At 63.2% G+C, this 24,181-nt stretch overlaps 1 protein-coding gene across 1 annotated transcript; it reads right to left on the minus strand.

Annotated features, from left to right (window-relative positions):
- Window positions 1-1,055: 1,055 nt before the first annotated feature.
- BPIFB4 (BPI fold containing family B member 4) lies at window positions 1,056-23,828 on the minus strand. The gene is made up of 17 exons (XM_070051416.1): window positions 23,753-23,828; window positions 21,680-21,807; window positions 21,025-21,087; window positions 20,064-20,595; window positions 18,514-18,618; window positions 17,969-18,112; window positions 17,060-17,123; window positions 16,623-16,683; window positions 15,710-15,801; window positions 14,333-14,536; window positions 12,895-12,948; window positions 10,740-10,910; window positions 10,463-10,530; window positions 7,633-7,675; window positions 5,562-5,625; window positions 3,659-3,735; window positions 1,056-1,345 (listed from the first exon to the last, which is right to left on the minus strand). The coding sequence occupies exons 2-17, from the start codon at window positions 21,792-21,794 to the stop codon at window positions 1,322-1,324; spliced, it is 1,881 nt and encodes a 626-aa protein (XP_069907517.1). The 5' UTR covers window positions 21,795-21,807; window positions 23,753-23,828; the 3' UTR covers window positions 1,056-1,321.
- Between the last annotated feature and the right edge of the window lie 353 nt (window positions 23,829-24,181).

A 24,181-nucleotide genomic window follows, 5' to 3' on the forward strand; every position in this document is an offset into this window, starting at 1 on the left:
ACGCAGGAGAGAGCAGCCAAGGAATGACCCACCTCAAAGGCGACTGTGTCACCCCACCCGGCACCCCCTGGGACTCTGCCGGCTTTAGTTCTAGAACCTCAGGGCAGGAGCAGGGAGCGCCAGTGGGGCTGCGGCCGCCTCCGTGCCCGGCCGGCCCGATCCCTGCTCTGTGGCAGAATCCGCCTGGCAGCGGCAGCGCGGCTTCTCCTCGGTGGCTTCCCCCGCCCCTGTGTCCCCACGGAGAACGGACCTGGCTCTCCCCTCCTCCCTCCCGTCTCCCCTCCTCCTGGGGCCTGCTCTGGCCAATGAGAAGGGAGCTGCTGTGGCAGCCTGGGCGCCTCTGTCCTCTGAGGCTGAACAACCTGGGGGCCCAGAGCAGCCTAGCGCTGCCCCCTGGGGGCGGAGCAGAGTGGTCCCTGGGTTCCCACCCCAGTCCCCCATTTCTCAGGGCTTGGGTCTCACCACCTGCACCTGGTGCCCCCCTGCGCCATCCCCCACCCACCCCCCTGCTCTCAGCATGGGGCCGAGCAGGCAGTGAGCACCCAGCCCCCACATGCCCTTGGGGGGATGGAGCGGCAGGGGAGCTTTCCGTGGCCCCCTTTTCATTCCTCCTCCGGGACCTGGGACCCACTCGTCCGCCCCCTGGAAACCAGCAGAAGGGAAGCGGGGCGGGCCACCAGAGGCTGCCCAGGAACACAGAGCCTCCACCCAGCGGCACACGGGGTCACACAGGCCCCTGTGGCAATGTCAAGTCCGACCGTTCTGAACTTGTTGCTCCTGAGCCCTGGCCCTCCCCTGTGCTGCACTGTGGCAGGGGAAACTGAGGCAAGAGGGCTCAGCCACGGTACATGCTGAAGGGAGGCAGTGGGAGCTGAGCCAGAGCCCCCTCCCCACTCCTCCACTCCTCCACGGGCCTCTGGGAATGTGTGAAGGGGCTCGGTCACGCATGACCCATCCCCCTGCACCTGACACTCCCACTGCCAGGTGTCCCCGGCGCACCAGGCCTGGAAGATAAACAGCGGGGCCCTGCAGAGGGTCCTCGCTGAGACACACAGTGCAGGGAACGTGGGATCTTTTATTGACAGCAGCGGTGCACAGCGCGGAGGGGCCTCATGGCCCCAGCCAGGGGGGCTTCCCCGCCCCTGCACAGCGCCTGGACGCTTTCTTGGGGAGGGGCAGGCGGGGAGCAAGGGTGCAGGGCCGGGGAGGGACTTGTCCTGGAAGCCGAGGGCACTCAGGCCCGGGGTCCGTGTCCAGGCAGAAGTTCTCCAGGGCTTGCTCGGGCTCCTTCCCAGGGGGGCGACGTCTCCAGCTCTGCCTCTCAGGCGCTCAGCACCAGAATGTCCTTGGGGGGCGGAACAGAGAGGCTGGTGAGCAGGGCAGGGTGGCTCTGGCCAGATGCTCGCCTGCCTTTGGTGGGCCCGGGGCGCTCCGGGGCAGCAGTAGCCCTGAGATCTGGCAGGGTCACGGGGACGGAGCTGCCACACCCCCATCTCCCCTCTCCCCCAGATAAGAAAAGCAGGCTGAGCCGCTCGCCACGGTCATCTTGCAGGACCCAGTTTTCTTAATACAGATTCTGCAGCCACAAAGCAGTAACAGAGCATAACCCCCGTATGTGAGTGGTGCTAACATAAATCAGTGAATGAGCAGATAAATGAGTGGGGCAGAAGGGGCAGCTTTTCCTTAAGGAATCCCCATCAAGTGTCTAGGAACTGCAGAGACAGCAAACCACCACTAGGCGGACACTGCTCTGGTCATTGCTGCGGGCAAGACCCAGCCAGGAAGCCACAGCCAGTGGGAGAGGTCTGGTGAGAAACTGGACACCAGCAGTCCCATGGGGCCTCCCCCGGGCGCGGCGTGGCGACAGCACAGCAGGGGTGCACCTGCAGGACTAGGTCCCACGGACAGCAGGCTCCCTGGCAGGGCCCTCGGGTAAGGCCACCGCGTCACCTAAGGGGAGTTTTGACGGAACCCCAGCACGGCAACCCAACCATGAGAAAGCATCAGTCGAAGCCAAACTCAGGGCCTTCCCTCCAGGCAGGCCACAAGGAACGGGCCAGGGACTGTCCCAGGCCGGGGGAGATGAGGGCGCTGTGGGGAAGCCAGCGGCTCCGGGGCGCAGGTGAGATCCTGGCTGGGTGGCGCTGTTGATTTCCTGGTTTTGATCATTAGACTCAGTTATGTCAGACTCTAACACTGGGGGAAGCTGGGAAAAGAACACTCTAGAATCCTTTGTACTATTTTTGCAATCAGTTCGTAAGTCTACAATTATTTCGAAATAAAAGTCAGACTAACTGGCCAGGTTCCTGTAGCGATGATAAGCGCAGCTGACACCCACCTGACATTCTGTCATAGATACTGTGTTATCTCCTTTATGACTCTGAAATCGAACTCACAGACTGTGTAACCCACTCACGCAGTATAATTTCTGACTGCGAGAAGTGGGAGGGGTGTCATTTACGATAAAACAAGATGTGTTCTGACGCGAGAATACGCAAGCACGACTTTCCAGGAAGGAAATATTCACCCCCACGGGTTCCAAAGAGGCCCTAAGAAGAGGGGCTGCAGGGCGGCCGCGGTGGGGACCCCCGGTTTGAGCTGCCTCCCAGGTGCCAGGGCAGACACCACTGCTCACTCGCTCGTGGCCATGGCCGTGGCCGTGGCTGTGGCCCACTCACACAGCTGCAAGCGTGTACCGGGGCTGGACTCAGGCCCAAACCCCTGACGACTGTGCACAGGCACTAGGCACGCCGAGTCGGTGGTGGAAGTCGTGGTGATGGTGGTGATGGACTCGTGTCCATCCTCTCACGTGTCCTAGCCCAGCCCTTGGTTTACGTGAACGGCGCCTGTGAGCAGGAGGATGCTGCTTCGTTGGATCTCAGCACAAACTCCACCAGGTGGGTAGTGCCGGTGCCCATTCCCGATGAGAACACTGAGCCCCGCCCACAGTCACCCGGCGGAAACTGGCAGGGGCGGGATTTGAACTCTGGCCTCACTCCGTACGCCAGTCCACTACTGACTCCCTGATCTGAGCTGGGTCTAAAGGGGAGATCCCAGGGAGACTGGCATGAGAACCAGCAAACTATTCCTGGGGGCGACTTCCGGGCTGCTTACACACTGGGGGAGACCGCCTGTCCGCTTCCTCTTCCCTGCGGTTCCCAAACTTCAGAGGACAAGCAAGCAGAGTTCTTAGCGTGGGAACAGGGCCCCTGTGTTCGAACCTCAAAGCACCCGCCATGATTCTGCTGAATCACTTCGACAGTCTCTGGGGGGGCCCCCTCCCCCGGGGGCTGGGGGCACGGCCAGGGCCCGCATTCTGCTGGTTCACAGCTCGCTCCTCAGCCCTCTGCACAGTGCGGGCCCATCATCCTTCCACCTCGGGCCAGCTGCTTACCACTCTGGGCCTCAGTTTTCCCCACCTGTAAGATGGGAGCAGTGACCGCTGTGGTGCGGACCCAGTGAGATTGTGGATGTGAGTTTCCTTCAAGGACTTGAAACGGCCTTGCTCCTTGCTCCTGAGCCCCATGCTTTAGAAGAAGAGGCCTCTGTTCCCCGCCCTTCCTCCCCTCCTCCTCCTCCTCCTCCTCCTCCTCCTCCTCTAGTTCTGGCCTGGGCTTGCAGTGGTCCACGGTGAGCAAAGAGCTCCATTTCCTCCTACCTCCAAGAGGTCGATGTTTGCATTGCTAAAGTCGATGTTGAGGATTTTGGGGAGAGGGACGCCGGAACCCAGCACAGCTGCAAAACAAAGCCAGGGGCGTCAGCCTCGTGGAAGGTGCCGGCTTTCAGTTCCTTCCCGGACGACGCAGGCCTCACTCCGGCCCTCCCCTGCAAGGCTCCCGCACCCCAGGCCCAGTAGCCCCAGGCAATCGCCGTGCCCCAGCCACCCGAACTCCTCCAGGACAGGAATCACACACTCTGCTTCCCTCTGCGGCTCCACAGCACCGTGAGTTCCTGGTGGGCATGGGTCTCGGCCCCAGAGGCACAGAGCCCTTAGCTGGGCCCAGAGCAGAGGGAGGGAGGCCCAGCCAATGACCACGGGGGACGGGCTGCCTGGACAGAGCTGCGGGTGGGAGGCAGGCAAGGAGGTGAAGGAGGGCGGGTGGGGTCCTTGGCCTTCCAGGGAGCTGAGGACGCCGTGGGCTACTCTACGGGGGCAGATCGTGCTTGGCCAGGGCACCCTTCCCCCGGGGTGCTCCGTGGGATTAATGCTTTAAGGGACCCACTTTGGCCATCACAGGCTGGGCCAATCGCTCTCCAACATGAGAACTTGTACTTCAGGGAGATGGAAGGACTCACCCTGAGCTCACACCACCTCTGGGGGGTGGAGCCAGGTGGACAGGCCCCACCTCCTGCCTCCCCGCCCGTGCTGTCTCCCATGGAGCCACAGTTCCCCCCATGCCTTGCCCACGGCACCCCTGATGCCACAGAGAGAGTCGCCAGGCTGGGCCTGTGCTGTGGAGGACGTGCGGCAGCGTGGCGGCCGGGCCAGGGTCGGGTCTAGGGGCTGCGGCCTGGGGGCTCTGTTCCCACCGCACTTCTCGCAGCAACAGCGTGCCCAGGGGGCCCGTCACCAGCACACGCCGTTCTCGACAAGTCGGGAAACCTCTGTCTGTACTTTGTCAAAAATGGAGGAAGAGGTTCGGGAGGACGCGTCCCGAGGTGCTGAGATGAGCCCACCTGTGTTCTGTGCTTTCTGAACGCTCACTCGGGCTTCTCACAGACAGGGCAGGAAAACCGGCACCAGCCCGACAAGGGAGGAGCAAGGAAGGGGCGTCACCCCTGAGGCACCCCATAAACAGACACAGTCATCATCTGGCAACTAACAATAAATTTTGGGGGCCGGCGCTGTGATGCAGAAGGTTAAAGCCCTGGCCTGCGGTGCCAGCATCCCATACGGGCACCGGTTCAAGTCCTGGCTGCTCCACTTCCTGTTCAGCTCTCTGCTGTGGCCTGGGAAAGCAGTGGAGGATGGCCCAAGTGCTTGGGCCCCTGCATCCATCTGGGAGACCAGGATGAAGTGCCTGGCTCCTGCCTTCAGCCTGGCCCAGCCTCAGCCATTGCAGCCTTTTGGGGAGTGAATCAGCGGATGGAAGATCTCTCTTCCCTCCCCCAACTCTGCCTGCCAAATAAATAAATCTTGAAAAAATAAATTAATTTTAGGGGTGGGTGTTCGGTACACTGGCTAAGATGCTGCTTGAAACGCCAGCATCCTATATCACAGGGTCCGGGTTCGAGTCCCGGCTCTGCTCCCCATTCCAGCTCCCTGCTGATGCACCCTGGGAGGCAGCAGGTGATGGCTCAAGTACTTGGGTCAAGACCCGGATGGAGTTTCCAGATCCTGGCTCTGGCCCAGCCCCACCCTGGCTATTGCAGGCATTTGGGGGATGAATCAGTGGATGGGTGCTCTGTCTGTTTCTGTTTTGCAAATAAATAAATAAATAAAAACTTTAAAAATAAGCAATGTTTTAGGGACTGAAGAACACTGGATCTTAGACTTCAGTTAACAAGCTGCGCAAGTTCTCAGAAACACCATCCGGCGCAGGCCGCAGCCCCTCGCTCACCGTTCATGGCGGGCAGGAAGGCCAGGTCGAAGATCTTCCCCACCAGCACCTCCAGGAGGCCTACCTGCAGGGCGAGAGGAGCGCTGAGCCCAGGCCGCACTGCACCCAGCCCCCGAGGGCGCCCTGGCTCCCGCAGCCGCTCCCGGACGCTCTGAGCGTCTCCACGGAGCCCCGGCTCCCCTGCCTGCCCAGAGCGGGGTGAGCCCTGGCCCCAGGCCCCGCGGAGCAGGCGCTGAGGGAGGCCTTGTTCCTCCCCTGGGGCACACAGAGCACGCGGCAAGGGCAGTGGCCCTGAAGGTCTCGGGCTCGGGCAGCCAACAGTCATGCTCCCAGCTTGCTCAGCCGTGCAGGAGTGCAGGGCGGGGGGCGGGGGGGCGGCAGTGGGCAGGTCACGTAAACTGCCTGGCCACAGCGGTCTCTCGTGTCTGGGGCCGGGCGTCCGTGGGTGCTGTCAGTGGTGTACGGGGAACACTCAAAACCATGACTATGTGTGCACGGAACAGCTACACGGCCTTCTCGTCTTCAGTCCCTAAAAACACAGCGTGCCAGCTGTTGGCACAGCACTCACGCCGTGCTGCCCACACAAGGAACCCAGAGACTGTTTAAACACATGAGAGGGGCGGGCCTTGCAGCAGCGGCTAAGACGCGGCCTGCGACACCTGCGTCCCGTCCAGCAGGGCCTGGGTTGGGGTCTCAGCTCCATTTCTGATTCCAGCTTCCTGCCAATGCCCACCCTGGGGGCACAGGGGCAGCTGATGGCTCAAGCTCTCGGGCCCCTGCCCCCCTCACGGGAGACCTGGGTTGAATTTCAGGCTCCTGGGCTGGGCTGACCCAGCCCCTGGCATCCGGGGGAGTGAACCAGCAGAGGGAGCTCTCTGCCTTTCAAGTTAATTAACCGAAAAAGAAGAAAGGACACGAGAGGACTTGCCGAGGGTTCTGTGCACAGACCACGTTCCACGGGAGGGGGTGGGGCATCACGGACCAGGCACCCGCAGGCTCCCACGGCCAGCCCCTCTGCCCGGGTCACCCCCCACCCAGAACCTCCCCAAGCCTCGGTTTCCATGTGTGAAGTCGAGAGCGGGTACAGCAGACGCGAGGCCCCTGCTGCCCGTGCCTCTCCCTAGCGCTGCCTCTCAATAGCACCGGGACCCCGGGCAAGTCGCTTCCCCTCCCGGAGTGTGGCCTCCCTATTTGGAAATCGGATTGACAACAGCACACAAATCCTAAGAGCGCTGTGAGGCCGGAGCGAGCAAAGCTCACGAAAGAGGGGGAGGCGGCTTCGGGGCCCCACGCGGTGTCTGTAACACACATCCATGCGCACATCCACGGTGCATGAATACGCATCAGGTGTGCACAGGTGAACCCTGTGCTCCCCTTGGAGTCCAGAGACTTCTGTTCTAGTCCCGACTCCGCCCACGCCAGCTGTGACGCCTGGGCCAGGTCCTCCCTGGCGATGCCCACGTCACAGGCTGCGGTATTCAGGGTTCGCAGAGACAAGCACCCTAGCGACTAGGTTTGCGGCCTTGATGTGTGCACAACGCTCACCCAGGCTCGGCCGGAAAGCAGCAGCTGGGGGGCTCTGGAGCCTTAGGTGGGGTGGGGGTGGGGTGCAAGAAGGAGCCAGGCGAGGACCCGGCACCAAGCCCAGGCTGGCGGGTGCCTCAGGGCACGGGGCTCGGAAGGGGGCCTGGGAATGGATCCATGCCTGCTTGCTTTACAGGTGGGAATCCGGGCTCGCAGTGGGTGGCTGTGGCTCCAGGTCACCCCATAACTCCAGCCTCGTGACTCCAGGAGCAACGGGGTTCCCAAGGCTGCCCCCAGACCTCCTCACCCCAAAGTGGAGAGACCTGGGCCTGGCAGGTGGCCCCCACTGGGGGCAGCTGTCCCCACGGGACCGTGCCATCGGCACAGCAGGAGCTGTGAGTGTGCTCTGGCCACTGCGGCCTCAGTTTCTCCATCTGTAAAAGGGGGCTGACAGGGCTGGCGCCAAGCCTCTGGAACCCACATCAGTCTTGCGGGCCCCGGCAGCCTCCCGGGGATGCCCTTCCCGGGGCCTGGGCGGAGCACTTACGTCAAAGTTGCCCACGTTGGAGGTTCTCAGGTTGAGCTCTGTCCTGCAGAGAGAGGACACAGCCTGTGAGAAGCAGTGATTGGTTCATGGCCAGGAACTCCTTCCCCAGCCTCCTCAGGGAGACTCCTGGCTGGCCCCGGGGTGGGCAGGGAGGGGCAGTGGTTACCAAGGACAAGGCTGGTTCCCAGCCGCTGAGCACCGGCCTTGCTAAGGGCCTCCTACACATAAGGGCTCAAACTGCGGCTCTGCCACCGCGGGCTGCCTGCCCTTGGCCTACACGGCTCAGTTCTCCGTGCCTCGGCCTCCTTGTTGCAGAGTGGGCGCTGCTCGGGCTGGACGGAGGGCCTGTTATAGAGCACCTAACAGCTGCCATCGCTTTGTTCAATTCCTGGAGCAATGCCGCGGCGGGGGGGTGGGGGGGGGCACTGAGGCCCAGGCACAACTTGTCCCAGTCCCAGAGCGAGGGAAGGACGCCAGGACCCAGGCCCTGCAGCTGTGCCCTTGGCCACCAACGTGCTATTCTGAGAGAGGCCTGAGGCCCAGGTCTGAGTCATGGCCTCCGTCTCGTGGCACCTGCGTCTCACCTACAACTGCCAGTCCGGCTGGAGAGGGGCCGGGCCAGAGTTCCCCAGGGGTCTTTCCTAAGAGCTGCTCAGTGTGTGTGGGGGGGGGGGCAGAAACGGGGACCGTGTGGGAGGGGGCTCTCCACATAAGGCTCCGCCCTCCCGGCCTCCACGCCCACCCCTGCCCCGGCCACTCTACAGCTCCCAGCTTCATCCCTTTGCTTCCCTGCCTGGAACCGCCAGCTCTGCCCACCAGCGGGCTGTCTCCTCCCCTGCTCCGGGGTGAACGTCCCTTCCCTAGGCACTCCTGGGGCTCCATCAGAGAGCCGCTCAGCGCCGGGCTGAACCAGTGCCTCTTGGTAAGAGGCCCTGCGGCAGGGGTTTCGGTGCAATGATGAAGCTGCCACACGGGAAGCCACGTGTCGGAGTGTCTGGGATGGAGCCCTGCCTGCACTTCCCATCCGGCTCCCTGCTGTGGCCGGGGAGGCAGCGGAAGACAGCCCAGGTGCGTGGGCTCCTGCACCAATGTGGGAGACCCAGATGGAGTTCCTGGCTCCTGGCTTCGGCCTGGCCCAGCCCTAGCATTTGGGGAGTGAACCAGTAGACGGAAGATCTCGCTATGTCCCTCGCTCCCTCTCTGCCATTCAAAACCAATCCTTAAAAAAAGGAAAAGAAAACTTAGAACGACACAAGCGCACAGTGGGAATTTTGCACCCAGTCTCCTTCATCCTGACAGGAGGACACCAGACGCACTTCCAGGAGCTGAGGTCAGAACGAGGTGAGGGCACAGCTCGGGTTCAGCTCAGCGCCCGGCACAAAGGCTTCCAGCAGTGTCCCTAGTTCTGGGTCCCACGTGCTGGAGACCAGCATCACACAGCTGTCACCAGTGTCACACAGCCTTCACCAGTGCCACACAGCCCTCACCAGTGTCACACAGCTGTCACCAGCATCACACAGCCCTCACCAGCGTCACACAGCCCTCACCAGCATCACACAGCCCTCCCCAGTGTCACACAGCCCTCACCAGTGTCACACAGCCCTCATCACTGATACACAGCTGTCACCAGTGTCACACAGCCCTCACCAGCATCACACGGCTGTCACCAGTGTCACACAGCCCTCACCAGTGTCACACAGCTCTCACCAGTGTCACACAGCTGTCACCAGTGTCAAACAGCTGTCACCAGCGTCACACAGCCATTACCAGTGTCACACAGCCCTCGTCAGTGTCACTGAGCCCCTCATCACTGTCACACAGCTGTCACCAGTGTCACACAGCCCTCGTCAGTGTCACTGAGCCCCTCACCAGTGTCACACAGCTGTCATCACTGTCACACAGCTGTCACCAGTGTCACACAGCCCTCAACAGTGTCACTGAGCCCCTCATCACTGTCACACAGCTGTCACCAGTGTCACAGTTGTCACCAGCATCACATCAAGACTGGAGCCCACAGTGCCTGGCTCTGTAGATGGCGCAGTTGCCACTGAACACAGACGTCGCACAACCTGGGTCAGCTCAGGGTCCTCTCTTGTGCTGTGCTCCCTGGCAGCCTGGAAACCCCCTCTGTGCTCCCTGGGCAGCCTGGGTGCCACTTCTGAACCTCAGTCTCCTCCTTGCAAAGCGGGAACAAGGGGTCTGCACTGTGGCACAGCCATTTAAACTGCTGCTTGTGTCGCCGCCATCCTTTATGGGCACTGGTTCGAGTCCCGGCTGCTCCACATCCGATCCAGCTCCCTGCTAATGGCCTGGGAAAGCATCGGAGAATGGCCCAAGTGCTTGGGCCCCTGCACCCACGTGGGAGACCCTGATGGAGTTCTGGGTTCCTGGCTTCAGCCTGGTCCAGCCCCTGCTGTTGCAGCCATTTGCATGAACCAGTGGATGGAAGATCAATCTCTCTTTCTCCCTCTCTCTGTCACTCTGCCTTTCAAATAAATAAAATAAAATAAAAATTTAAAGGGAGAATAACAGTGCTGACTTCCCAGGCCCATCGGGAGGCCGGAGCTGGGGAAGCCATGTGCAGGGCAGGTGGGGCCCAGCCTGGTGCTGCCCCATCACTGGCATCGTTATTATTACTGTTGCCGTCGTTGTTGTTGGCAACAGGTCCAACAGACCACGTTAGGGCCGTGGCTTCCCCCACCCTGCCCGTGGGCTCGGCAGGCATGGGCCTTGTTCACCTCTGCAGGCTCCTGGATCCCCCCGGGCCTGACAGCCACCTGGGCGCCGCGTCCCCCAGGGCCCCCTGGGAGCCCCGGCCGCAACCCCTTACTTGTCCAGCTTGGTGTCGATCATGAGCTTATCGCCTTCCACGGAAAACGAGGCCAGGAGGTCGGTGTTCTGGGGGGAGGCAAGGAGGAGGAAAGGTCACTCGGACCCCGGGGGGCCGCTGCACGCCTGGCCGAGCCGCCTCCAGCCCCGAGGTCGCCGAGGCCTTGGGCCGCCTCCTGCCCAAGCCCCAGCCTCTGGGCAACACGCACGGTGCACGGGGCCCCTCTGCGGGGAAGGGGTTAGGAAGAAGACATGATCTGCACGTCAGTCACGCTCACCACGTCGATGAGGCAGATGGTGGTCTCCACGTCGTTGGGCTGGGACACCACGACCTCGGAAGTGGCAAACACCTGCACCAGCGCCTTGTCTTTCTGCAGCGTCACCGACGGCGGGTTGGGCACCTGGATCTTGATGGTGAGTGGGCGGGGCTCGGGGTACTGCTGGAACACCTGTGGGCGGGCACCAGGCCAGGTGGGCGGGGTCCTTGGTGGCAGTGGGTGCCCAGGGGGTCGTCGATCACCCTCTAAATGCAGAGCCCCGGGGCCGCGTCCTGCCCAGTGCAGGTGAAGCCAGTGGCCCTGGGGAGGACGGACCCCTCCCCCGCCTCTGACACGGGGTCACCGCTGTGCAGATGCAGTCACAGCCTGGAGCACCGAGCCCTGCACGGGAAACGCTCACGACCTGGGAGCAGGAAGGGGGGGGCGCTCAGTCACCACAGCTGCTCCAGGGGGCAGTTTTCCTGCAGGTCGCAAGCCCAAGTGCTTGGACACCCTTCCCAGAGCTTCCCAGAGCGGGAAAGTCCCCACCTTGGGGTGTCCACAGTTTCGCTCTAGAGCGAGGCTCGGGCCATGCCACCTGCCCAGGACTTCTGGGTCCCCAGCTGCCTGCAGGCGGCTTCCCCCCCAAGCTGATCTGCTGACCAAAGGACCAGCCTGCCACACGACAAAATAACTGATTCACCCCCAAAAGAGCATGGAAGGAGCACTCTTGTTAAGCGAGCACTGGCACCAGGTTGCAGGGGCAGGCGCCAGGGCCTCCGTCCCCGTCCTTGCCGCCGTCCCACGTGCAGCTCTTGGTCATTGGCAAGGTCAGCCGTCGGCTCACGTGCTGATCGCAGCCTCCGGCAAACTGGCTCCCGGCGCCTCGACTCCCCGGCTTCTCAGAGCGTCTCTGCAGAGCAGCCTGCATAGCCACAGCTCCCTCGCGGGGATGCCGGCGTCCCCAAGCAGCAGGGCCCCGAGCGTTCTCCTGGCTCCCGCCAAGCCTGTCCCCCCAGGGACTGCAGCCCAGCCGGGGGCTCCAGGACACAGCCCTGGGCATCGGCTCGACCTGCAGCCACCTCACGGCCTGAGGCTCCCTACCCCTTGGGCCCAGCCCTGCCCCGGCCGCATCAGGTGCCTCTCCGCCTCTACCTTCTTCTCCCTTGTGGCCCCAAGTATGGGAGCCGATTGGGACCAAATGAAAGAGTGCGTTCTAAGCATAAGTCATGGGCTGGACAGCGCAGTGCAGTGTGCAAGCGCAAGGGTCCAGCCCAAAAAAAAAAAAAAAAAAAAAAGTCCCAGTTGGAGGGGGTCCCTGGGACAAGGTGGAGCCCCCAGCGTGTCTTAAGTCGGATTTTCGCGCCGCTGCAGTTCTGCCTTCAGCCACAAGACGGCGATCGCGACTGCCTGTTGAGCTTGGTCTCCGCCCCCCAGATGCAGGCTTAGAACCTCGCCCTTGAATTCCACTCAGGACCAGACAGGGCAGGTGGGAAAAAGATGGAAAGCGTCCACGCAGCCGGGATCCCGGCCTCCCTGCGCTCCTGCGAGGTGAGTACCACCGACTGAGCCCTGGCTACCAGGTGCAGGCTCACGGGCTTCGCACAGGAGCTGGGCATCCCACAAGCCTTTGCTCCAACTGTGGATGGCCTCCCATGCGACGAGAGTGTGCTTGCGCCAGTTAGAAGGATTGGTTAACAGTAATAGTTAACGCTTGCCAAGTGCCTGCCCTGTGCCCGGGTTCCAGATGCCAGGTCCACAGCCACCCCGGCCGTGGGGGTGGCCAACGTTGTTAAGCCCATTTTCCAGCTGAGAACACTGAGGCTCAGAAAGATGCTGTCATTGGCCCAAGATGACGGGACTGGGATGTGCTGGTTGTGTCTCCCTGTCCCACAGAGCCGGCTGGTTCCCTCTGAGCGCCCAGGCACCCCGTCTGCCTGGCCCTGTGTCGGCGCCTCCCAGAACTATCTGAACCTGCATCCTGTTTGGACAGATGAGGAAGCTACAGCTCAGAGACGTTAAGGCTCCAGCCCAAAGTCACACAGCAAAGGAGCAGCCAGGCCAGGACCAGACCTGCACAGGCTGAGACCGGCTCCAAGCCTTGGTCACTGCCGCCCCACCCAGTGCTGGGCGTCTTCCCTTCTGCCTGCGGACCGGAGCCCCCCGCCTCACCTACCTTGGGAATCAGGGCCCCGAGCGTGGCTGTGGTAAGTGGAGGAAGCTCTTCAAACTGCAGGACAAACAGAAGGGTCACATGAGGCCCTGCGGGGACAGCAAGGAGCTGCTGGTGCAGTGGTCAACTCCCACCGCCAGAGGGCGCCTCTCCCTCCGAGACACTCTCCATCCCCCCACCCCACCCCAGGCGGCCACGCCCTCACATGGGGCAGCCGCTGACCGTGTACAGGACAGGAGGTTGTACCGGAATCGCTCTTCTCTAAAAACCCGCTGCTGGTTAAAACCGGGGTGCAACGCCGTGTCTGCGCACCCCTCTGGGGCCCAGGACGCCCTGCCCCTGCTGCTCTCTGTCTGGCTCGGCTGTCTTCAGGGTGGCTCGCTGGGCAGAGCTCCAGGCCGAGGGGCGGGAAGCCCGCGCCAGGGGCAGAGAGGGCTCGGAAGGAAGAGCGATGCAGCAAAAATGAGACCCGCCCCGCCCGCGGAGTGCAGCTCGGAGCGGAGGGCTCCAGCCACAGGTTCTGCTCTCTGCTGTCAGCGAGAGGCTAACCGTGCACTGGCCCCAGCGGTCACTTTCCTCTCGCTGGAATCAAAGATCGTGGTGGATCTTTGGAGAACGCTCTTGTTCTTAGAAGATGAACCATGGCGTTTGTGGAGCCAAATGTCGTAGTGCAGCTAAAAGCTCCAATCGCTCACTAACAGGGTGGACAGAAAGATGGGAGACAGAAAGACAGGCAGGTCCTGGATGACGGGATGGGTGGGTGAGTGATGGCGATGGACTGGAGGATGATGGGGCGGGTGGGTGGGTGGGTGGATGGGTGGGTAGGCGGCCAGGTGGATTGGGTGAGTGGCGGTGGGTAGGTGGCTAGGTGGATGAGTGGGTAGGTAGATGGGTGGATGGGTGGGTGGGTGGATGGATGGTGGATGTGTGGGTGGGTAGATGCATGGGTGGATGGAGGGACAGATGGGTGGGTGGGTGGATGGATGGTGGATGTGTGGGTGGGTAGATAGTTGGAGGGGAGGGAGGGTGGATGGGTGGGTGGAGTGGCTAGGTGGCCAGGTAGGTGGCCAGGAGGGCAGATGGGTGCCTGTGAGGCCAATGTGGCAGAATACTACCTGGTGGGCTCGGTGAGGGTCACTCGTATTTTCTAACTTTTCTGAAGGCTTGAATTTTTTAGGAAGCTGTGTGGCCAGGAGTCGGCCCCACCTTTCTGTTCCTTGGGCATCGGTGGCACCGCGAGAACAGGTTCTCGGCGCTCACGCGGAAGTGCACAGGGACACACGTGTGTGAATGCGGCCCCTTCCAGAAAGGACTGGAATGAACAAACTCGACTGGAGCGGGGAGCCACGGCCTCGCCTCGCCGCGCTTGGGTGTTGCGCCGAGCCTCGGGCACCCGGCCGAGCGCGCACACCAGGAAGCCGCGGTGTGGGGCGGCACGCACCATGCCGTTGGTGATGTCGATGTCCAGCGCCCGCTCTTTCTGCAGCAGCGTCAGCACCGAGCCCAGGAAGTTGGCGGAAATGGCCAGCTGGGAGTTGGTGTTGTCGCCCATCGGGGGCAGCTCCGGCATCCTGGGCCTGGGCGATGTGGCCGGCCGCCCCAGCGGGTAGTCAATGAGCTCTCCTCCCGCCTCCCCGACCAGGGTCTGCGGAGCAGAGGGGGCCCTCAGTGCGGGGAGGACGGGCGGACGGAGCCTGGAGGCTGGCTGGGCTCGGAACCTGCCTCCAGGCAGCCCTCCTTGATTCAACCCCCGGGCCAGTTAGGGCCCCAAGCCGCCTTCCATTTGTGCTGGGTTGGGACCTCGTACAGTCCCTGCTGTATGGTCACCACACACACAGTGACATGGATCCCCCTCTCCCAAGCCCCCCACCATGTGGCTTCCCCACGGGCTCTTCCCTCTATCGCACTTTTCCCCTGTTACATCCCACTCATCTGCTAGGTCTCTGGTCAGGTGTCACCTCCTCCAGGCAGCCCTCCTTCACTTCCCTGAGGCTCTATCACAGCACTGGATTGATAACTGCATCTTCGTTTGAGAGCGTGAGCCTCTACAGCCCATACGCTGCAATGGGTTGGCATTCCCACTGGGCAGGGAGGCCCAGGGCCCGGCACAGCAGTGACCCCCCCCCAGGTGTCTCTGGCCCAGATCTGTGTCTAGGAATGCGTCAGCTGTGCCCGTGTGCACAGGTGGGGAGCACGGGTGTGCACCTGCACGTCTGCGTGGGGTGTGGCAGGTGGGGGCCGCTGGGGAGGGGGTGGGAGCCTCGTGCGTGTGGGGGCCGGGCACTGGCGCCCGAGCCCCGACTGTGGCCCCTCTTCCCACCTTGGCCTCCAGCGGCCTCACACTGGGGCAGCTTGAAATCAGCCGCGGTGGGTGTGGCGTGCCGTGGCGGTCAGCAGAGCTGCGAATTGGGACTTTTTTTTTTTTTTACAGCGGTCTCCGTGAGGCGCTGGGGAAGTACTCCCCGGTGCTCCAGCAACTGGCAGGGGGGCCGCCGGGGTTCACATCCCAGGTCCATGCCCGTTAGCTGCATGGCCTTGGGCAGGTGGTCTGACCTCTGCTGCGAGCTCAGACTGAGTAGAACTGGGTATGCAGCGGGCCGGGGTCGGCTCTGGCTGCAGAAGGGGTCCGGGTGATCAGGGAAGGCTGCCATCAAAGGCTGCCTCCCAGGCACTCGCCAGGGGGCTGGGACCCTGGCTCCGCCCTGCCTGTGTGGGGGGACCGCTGCCCCAGCCCCGCCCCGCCCCAGACGTGGCACCACTCGGCCCCGCCCCAGCCCGGCCCCGCCCCGCCCCGGCCCCTCCCCGGCCTCGCACTCACATTGAGGTCCAGCTCCAGGAACTCGCCCGTCACGAGCGGGAGGCTGGAGAAGGTGTACTGCACACTTCCCAGGATGCCCAGAGGCACGAGAGCTGTGGGCAAAGGCGGGGGTCACGGGGAGGCCCCGCAGCCCACCCCGGGGGCCGTGGCTGGGGTGGGGTGTGGCCAAGGCGCCAGCTGCAGACCCGGGGCAGCCTCTCCCTTGCTGCGTGGCCTCAGGAGGTCCCGGCACCGCTCTCTGCACCTCGGGTTCCTCCCCCATAAAGGGGTTCCAGGAGCCTCTCGGGGAAGGGGGACTGGGATCCTGGAGGCGTCTAAGCCTTGCAGACAGAAGCGTGGTGCACCAGGGAAACCAGTTTGGTGCTCCAAACTGGCGCTATGGGTAGCCCCACCTCCTGGGAGAGGCTCGCCCTTCTTCGCTTCCCTGACTTGGGACAGCCATGTTCAAGCTGCCTGGTGTCCCAGAGCAGTGGGCGCACCGTGAGAGAGGGCTGCCTTGCACAGTTGTAGAGGCCGCGCACTGCCCAACTCAAGGTGCTGCCATCCATTGTAGTCTACGTGGAAGGAGGTCCCTGGAGAGGGGCAGTGCACCAGCTGTACAGCCACCCAGGGCCGGCTGCCTTCAGGATGTTCACTCAGGGCTCCAGGGCCTGGTTCTGAGGACCTGCGCAGTATCTACTCGCCCTCTGGTCCCTCTGTGGGCTGCAGGCAAGCCCCTGGCTCTAGCCGGGAAGCAGCCAGGGAGGGGCTGTCCAGGTCCACACAGAGCCCTGCCGGGAAGCCCCTCCCTCCAGGGGGCAGAGGAGAGGCCAGGCAGCCGGCTGCCGTCCCCACGCGCTGGGCCCTCCTCCCACAGGCGGCTGTGCCGGGCTGGCCCAGGGCAGGCGTCAGTAGATGGTGGCGAAGGACTCACAATCCACGAGACCCAGCTGGTCATTCACGAGACCCAGCACCACGTCCACAACGGGGCAGAGCTGCAGGGGGAAACATCAGGGAGCCGCGGTGACGCTGGCCCTGCGCCAGGCACTGTCCTCCCCACGGCCCCGTGGGCAGGGCTCTGTCCTTACTCCCATACCACAGATGGGAAAACCAAGGCCCAGGCAGCTGGCGTGACTTGTCACCCAGCAGGGAGTTGATCCCAGAACTGGGCCCTTCTCCAGCTCCCCAGCTTGTCCCTAACTGGTCCGTCCCTCCGTGTTCCTGGGGAGCCTGCCCAGACGGCCAGGAATACGCCCAGCCCCTGGCTCCCCCCGTCCTGGGAAGGTCGCCGTGCGCCCTAGGGATGGAGGCTGGGCCGCGGCCCGGGCCTGGGGGAGGCTCGTGCTCCCGGCTCCCCAGGCCGATCCTTACCAGGTCGGGGAGGACGTTGGCCAGGACTCGGTTCACCAAGTTGTCCACGAGGTTCGGGAGAAGCCTGCAGAGAGGGGAGCAGGCTCTGGGTCCCTGGTTTGGGCTCTGAGCGCCCAGAGGGACAGAGCCCGCTCCCCTGTGTCTGGGGCCAGGACACCCAGGGAAATCGGTTTGCTGAGCTCTTCCGCGGGTCTGGCTGTCCAGCTTCGTAGCTGCAAAGCCAGTCCCTCCCGGCGCACTTGCCTCCGCTCTGTGCCTTCCCCTAGCGAGGCCGAGTGCATGGTTTTACCCACATGCAGCTGCCAACCCAGAACTTGGGAGGCCAAGGTAATGGTGCAGGTGGCTGGGTCCCGGCCACCCGTGTGGGAGAGCAGGTGGAGTTCCCAGCCCCAGCCATGGTTGGCATTTGGGGAGTGAACCACCGACGGGAGCGCCCTGTCTGTCTACCTCTCTCTCTCCATCTGTCTGCCTTTCACATAAATGAAAACAAAAAAAAAATTTTTTTAAAAAGATGGGGAGGTGTGATCCATTTTACAGATAGGGATCAAGGTCCAAGGGCGTGACCTAGACAGAGCAAGTTCTCAGTGTACCGTCCCCCTCCCCCACCCCCCAGGCAGCTGGTGACGGAGGGGAGTGGATGAGACCTGCAGAGCCACTGGCAATCCAGAAGCTGGCCAGAACAGGAGGCGGGCAGCGTGGCCAGAGCCGCACCAAAGGCCCCTGGGGCTTTCACCCTCAGGAACCAGCGCCCCGCCCCCACTGGACGCCACCCAGGTCCCCTCCCACAGCGCAGTTGGATAGAGCAAAGCAGTTTTGTGACCCAGTCCTGCTCAGACCCCTCCCCCGAGGCTCAGGACACGGCTCCCCTTCAAGGCCCCCCGAGGTCTCCACGCGGTGGGGGGTACGCACCCTCGCAGGAGCTTTACTTTGATGCCTCCCAGGAGGGTGTCACAGCGCTCGATGACGAGCCGCGGGTACCCCGTGCGGTCCATGGTCAGCCGGACCTTGGCGGTGATGTTCACCTCCACGGCGATGTCCAGGAAGCCGATGAGACTGCAGGCGACCCAAGGGCCAGGGAGCAGAGGGTCACCGGGCGGGCGAGGCCCTGGCTCGTGCTCGGGACCCCTCAGGTCATCTGTGCCCAGATCTCCTCCCCCTGACCCACCCTGTGCCATCTGCAGGCTGGGGGAGCCCCAAAGGCCAGGAAGGGGCTCAGTGTGCACTCTGGTTGCCAAGGTGACCATCCCAGCCCCCTGAGTTTATCAGAGGGGCCCTGAAGGTGGCTTTGGCGCTGAGTTGAGCACCTGCTATGTGGCAGGTGCCATCCAGGGAGGCGCCTTGCTTATGGCTATGGCCACAGTCATGTGACTCTGCCTCATGCCCGCGTTGGGACGAGACAGGAACCGACAGGGAGGCGCCGTGCCCACGCCCTCCTTGCCGAGTGGGGCGCACACCTCTTCCCGTTGATGGCCACGCGGGTGTACAGACTCAGGTAGACGCCGACGCCGGGCAGCAGCCGCACGGACACCCGCGGGAGGGTCAGCTCCACGATGCGCAGCCTGCACAGACCGGGCCGTGAGCAGCAGCCCCCGTCCCCCCCCCCCCCCCCCAGCCGCCTGTTCAGCCCGGAGCACCCGCCCCGCCCTCACGCCTTTCTCCTCTGAGGCCTGCGGCTCACAAACAGCACTTCAAAAAAATGCACAGAGGTTAAAGGCGAGCACGACCCAGCAGCCACGGCCTGGACCCGCCACCCACGTTCCGTCCGTGTCCTTTGAGTCATTGTGCCACGTCAAACACCTCTTTTCCAGGCTTGTCCCTATGCCCCTCTGCCCGGGGCCCTCCCGGGCATCCTGCGGATTTCAGTTCCAGGCTCTCTTCCTCCGGGAAGCCTCCCCTGACCTGCCCCGGGGAGATAAACTCCCTCGCTTCTCCATGAACTTCCTGCACAGCTGTCACTGAGCCATACCCATGGACCCCACCAGCCTGCAAGCTGCCCCAGACCAGGCTGTGTCTCTCCTTGGCTAACCACTGGCTCTGTCCCCGGTGCCGGCACGGTGTCCTTCACAGAGTGGGAGCTCTGGGTATTTGTTGAATTAAATAATGACCATGAAGAGGCGGGGCATTGTTGAATTAAAAAACACAGGGGCGGGCGCTGAGGCGCAGCAGATGGAGCGCCGCCTGCAAGACTGGCTTCCCATATCTGAGCACTGGTGCAAGTCCCGGCTGCTCCACTTCCAGTCCAGCTCCCTGCTAATGCGCCTGGGAAAGCAGGGGAGGATGGTTCAAGTCCTTGGGCCCCTGCACCCAGGTGGGAGACCTAGAAGAAGCTCCTGGCTCCTGGCTTCAGCCTGGCTCAGCCTCGGCCATTGCAGCCATCTGGGGAGTGAACCAGTGGATAGAAGACCTCTCTCTCTCTGTCTCTCTCCCTCAGTCACTCTGCCTTTCAAAAAAATAAATAATTTTTTTTTTTAAAAAAAGCTATAGTGGCCGGCGCCGTGGCTCAATAGGCTAATCCTCCACCTTGCGGCGCCGGCACACCGGGTTCTAGTCCCGGTCGGGGCGCCGGATTCTGTCCCGGTTGCCCCTCTTCCAGGCCAGCTCTCTGCTATGGCCAGGGAGTGCAGTGGAGGATGGCCCAGGTGCTTGGGCCCTGCACCCCATGGGAGACCAGGAAAAGCACCTGGCTCCTGGCTCCTGCCATCGGATCAGCGCGGTGCGCCGGCTGCAGCGGCGGCCATTGGAGGGTGAACCAACGGCAAAAGGAAGACCTTTCTCTCTGTCTCTCTCTCTCACTGTCCACTCTGCCTGTCAAAAAAAAAAAAAAAAAAAAAGCTATAGTATATCATCATTCGGCATACTGTTACACCTTTAGGCTTCTCCCACTTACCCTCTACAACTGTGCATGCTACAGATGGGGAAACAGGTGAACAGGCCGAGTGGGGTCTGCCTGGGGGCGGGGCCGGGGGCGGGTTGGTGGGCCCAGGGGAGAGCCTGGCCTCCTTACCCTGTGATGCCTTGCACGGTGCTGAGGATGCCGCCCTCTCCGAGCACGCCCAGAACGCCCCCTCCTCCGAGAAGTCCTCCGTCGCCCAGGAGACCGCCTCCGCCCAGCAGGCCACCCTGGCCCGACAGGATGCCGTCGGTCGCCAGCATGCCCCCGGTGCCCAGCAGGCCGCCGGGGCCCAGCGCGCCCGTGGCCACCCCAGCTGGGATCTCTCCGGGCTGCAGGTCTCGCCGCAGGTCCCGCCGGTGAAGCCGGTGCCCGGGGGCCGGAGCCTCGGCCGACCTGTAGCGCCCGGCGCCCGGGGGCCCGCCGTGCTCGCCCGGGGCCGCGCGGTAGTCGCCGCGTCGCAGGTCGCGGACGCTGCCGTCGGGCTCCAGGATCTCGCCGTAGCGGTACTTGCCGCCCAGCTGCGCGGCGTTGTCGCTGGCCTCCACGCGGCCGTACTTGTAGTTCCCGCCCAGCTGCTTGCCGTGGGCGTATGTGGGGGGCGGCTCCCGGAAGTGGAAGTCATTGTAGGGGACGCCGCCCACACCTCGGGGGAATTCCACGCGTCTGTAGTCGTCGGGACGGTGGCGACCTCCACCCAAAAGACCACCGCCCAACAGACCCCCACCGCCGCCACCCAGCAGACCCCCGCCACTGCTGCCACCACCGCCCAGGAGCCCCCCGCCGCTGCTGCCGCCACCTAGGAGCCCCCCGCCGCTGCTGCCACCGCCGCCCAGGAGCCCCCCGCCGCTGCTGCCACCGCCGCCCAGGAGCCCCCCGCCGCTACTGCCACCTAAGAGCCCCCCGCCACTGCTGCCGCCGCCCAGCAGGCCCCCACCCAACAGGTCACCCCCGCCCCCTCCACCGCCACCTCCAAGCAGACCCCCCAGGAGCCCGCCGCCCCCACTGCTTCCGCCTCCGCTTCCGCCGAGCAGGCCCCCCAGGAAAGGCCCGCCAGCGCCGGCACCGGCTTTACCCACGGGCACCTCGCGCAGGGCGGAGCGCAGGGCGTCGCTCTGCTGTAGGGCGCCCGAAATGGCTGTGGGGGGCAGGGGGCAAAGACGCGCCGTCAGTGGCTGAGCCCCTCCTCCGCCGCCACCTGCACCCTCTGAGCCCACGGTGAGCCTGGAGCTGGCTCGGCTCTCCCTGCGCTCGCCTAACCTGCTAGCTCAGCCCAAGGCCTGCACCTCCCTCCTCCTCCTCCCTTCCAGGGGCTGCGCCCTTCATAGCCGCCTGGGTCGTCTCAGCCGATCCCGATCCCCGGGAAGGAGGCAAGGCCAGGGCCCTGGTCCCGCTGCGGGGAGGCCTGCGCACACATCTGCTTCTGATGGCCTTGGCTGGGAACTGGGGCGGGAGCAAGTCCGGGGGTGCCAGGAACCGTGGCAGCGCCCCCTGGAGGGCCTTCTCTGCAGCGGGCACTGTGCTGGTCTCCAGGGGGTCCTGTCATTTCATTCTAGTGCTTGCAGGTAGGGACCATAATTACACCCGCTTTCCAGATGGGGAAACTAAGGCCCAGAGAGGAGTAGCCGCCTAGCCGTTTGGTGTGGGGTCCGCCGGCAGGGGGAGGGTCCCTGGGCACTGCTGGCCCCGCCCACCCCAGGCCACCCGACCCCCTTCAGGCCTGGACTCACCGTTGCTCAGCACGTCCTTGGTGACCCTGAGGACCGTGTTTGTTTTGACCGTGTCTTGGCAGACCCCACGCGCCACCACCATGGCCAGAGCAGCCACATAGCAGGCTGCCCACATGCTGGCCTCTGCCCTGCAGAGGGGACAGTCACTGCAGGGCAGGGCCCCATGCCACCACCCCGGCCAGGAGAGAGTCGCATGTGGACTCCGAGACCCAGAGACAGGGGGACCAAAACTCCCGGTCTCACCCATTATCTGATGCCACAGCGCAGGCTCATTAGCCAACATGACGCAGTGTGTGGACATCTGATTCCGCCCCCAAGAGCTACAGACAGCCTCAGGGAGAGCAGTACCGGGGATTCCGACAGAAACAGCAAACGTAGCAGGCAGGCTCTGCGGTGGTCTCTCCAGCATCTACTCACTGATTCACTCACCCACCCACCCACCTGTCCACTCATTCTCCCCCTTCCAGCCAGCCAGCCAGCACCTGTCCATCATCCAACCTCTCATCCATCCATCCACCCACTGATCCATCTATCTGCCACCCATCCATCATCCATCATCCATCCATCTACTCATCTACTCATTCTCCCTCTCCTAGCCATCAATCCACCCATCATCCATCATCCCTCATCCATCATCCTCCCATCCATCCAGCATCCACCCATCCGTCCATCCACTGACCCATCTATCTGCCACACATCCATCATCCATCCATCTACTCATCTACTCATTCTCCCTCTCCTAGCCATCAATCCACCCATCATCCATCATCCATCCTTCCCTCTACTCAACAGCACCTCCAGCCAGCCACCTCCACGTTCTCCCCATCTTTGCAGGGGTAGGTTCTGCACCCCATGGTGGAGACGAAGGCTCCGGATCAGAGCTGTCTGGGTTCACCCTGAGGCACGAGACTGTACCTTTCTGAACCTGTTTGCTCTCTACGCGCGATATCTACTACAGCGCTGCTGTTTAGAGAGCGCTGTTTCAGGCCCCCAGGAGGCAGTGGGGACATAGGCGATTGGAAGGGTGACGCGGGCACTGTGGGACGAGCTGGATGCCAGCCTGCAGGAGACTGGGTCTTGCTGCCTCCGCGCCTCAGCCTACTTCTCTCGGGCCACCAGCCCAGGCCACCCACTCGCAAGACCCAGCACCAGCACAGGCACAGCCTTCCCTCCGGGCCCAGCCAAAACTGTTGGCTTCTGCCTCTTACGCCCCTCTTCTCTTTTCCCTGTCCCCAATTATCTCTCTCTCTCTTTTTTACTTTTTATTTTTTTGACAGGCAGAGTGGACAGTGAGAGAGAGAGACAGAGAGAAAGGTCTTCCTTTTGCCGTTGGTTCACCCTCCAATGGCCGCCGCGGCCGGCGCACTGTGGCCGGCGCACTGCGCTGATCCAATGGCAGGAACCAGGTGCTTCTCCTGGTCTCCCATGGGGTGCAGGGCCCAAGCACTTGGGCCATCCTCCACTGCACTCCCTGGCCACAGCAGAGAGCTGGCCTGGAAGAGGGGCTACCGGGACAGAATCCAGCACCCCGACCGGGACTAGAACCTGGTGTGCCGGCGCCACAAGGCAGAGGATTAGCCTAGTGAGCTGTGGCGCCGGATCACCCACTTCTCTTGAAGTTCACAAAGACGCCAATTTCCTTCCCCACTCGCATCAGCTCCCAGGAGAGTATTGGAGGTGCTCATTTATACTAGAACATGAAGGGCTACCATGGACAGTCATTTTTGTCTGGCTTCCTCACCTCATGCCAGCACTACTGCCCAGAGAGCGCTGTTCACAGAGGAGTCAGCCCCTTGGGTTAAAACCACAGGTGCCAAAGGAGGGGTCTGTGACCCCAGCAGGCCGCTGAGGCGCCTCAGGGAGGGAGCACAGCTCTCAGGTCCCTGGCCTCCCAGCACAGACAAGCACAGGCCTGATGGTCCATGGCAGAAGTGCGAGGCAGGCCTTCGTCTTGCTCCCCAAGGGGTTCTCGGGATGAAGCCCCACTGCAGCAAGACTGGATCTGGCGTGGATGCCCTGGCAGGCTCCTCTCCGGGGCTCCCCCACCTCCCCGGGGGAGGGGCTGCTCCTTACCCCAGGAGGTGCTGGCAGCTCAGTCCGGAGAGGTCCCTTCCCTGGGCCTCTGCGTCGGGAGGAGGCTGGCCCTGGAGGCAGCTTATATCCCAGTGAGAAGAGACGCTGTGTAGTGACACGAGACCGGAATTCAGATTTGCTCTGCGAATCGGGTGTGGAGCCCCAGAACCACAAAGGTCTGTGGTTTGTGGCTAATTCCAGGAATGGTCCTCAATCCCGGATGCTGTCACATGAGCTGGGGTTTATCAGCCCCCGGGCTGGGCACATCCTGGAGACCCCAGCGTGGGAAGCTGGAAACACCCCCAAGGTGTGTCTGGGGTCGAGCTCCACGGCGCCACTGCCCGTTCCATAGGTGTGGGCGGACAAGAGGTGCCCAGCACTGGACTTGGCATCTGCTGACCTGGGTTCAAACCCTGTTCCACCCGGGAC

Source organism: Oryctolagus cuniculus, chromosome 11 (genome assembly GCF_964237555.1).
Source record: "Oryctolagus cuniculus chromosome 11, mOryCun1.1, whole genome shotgun sequence".
NCBI lineage: Eukaryota > Metazoa > Chordata > Mammalia > Lagomorpha > Leporidae > Oryctolagus > Oryctolagus cuniculus.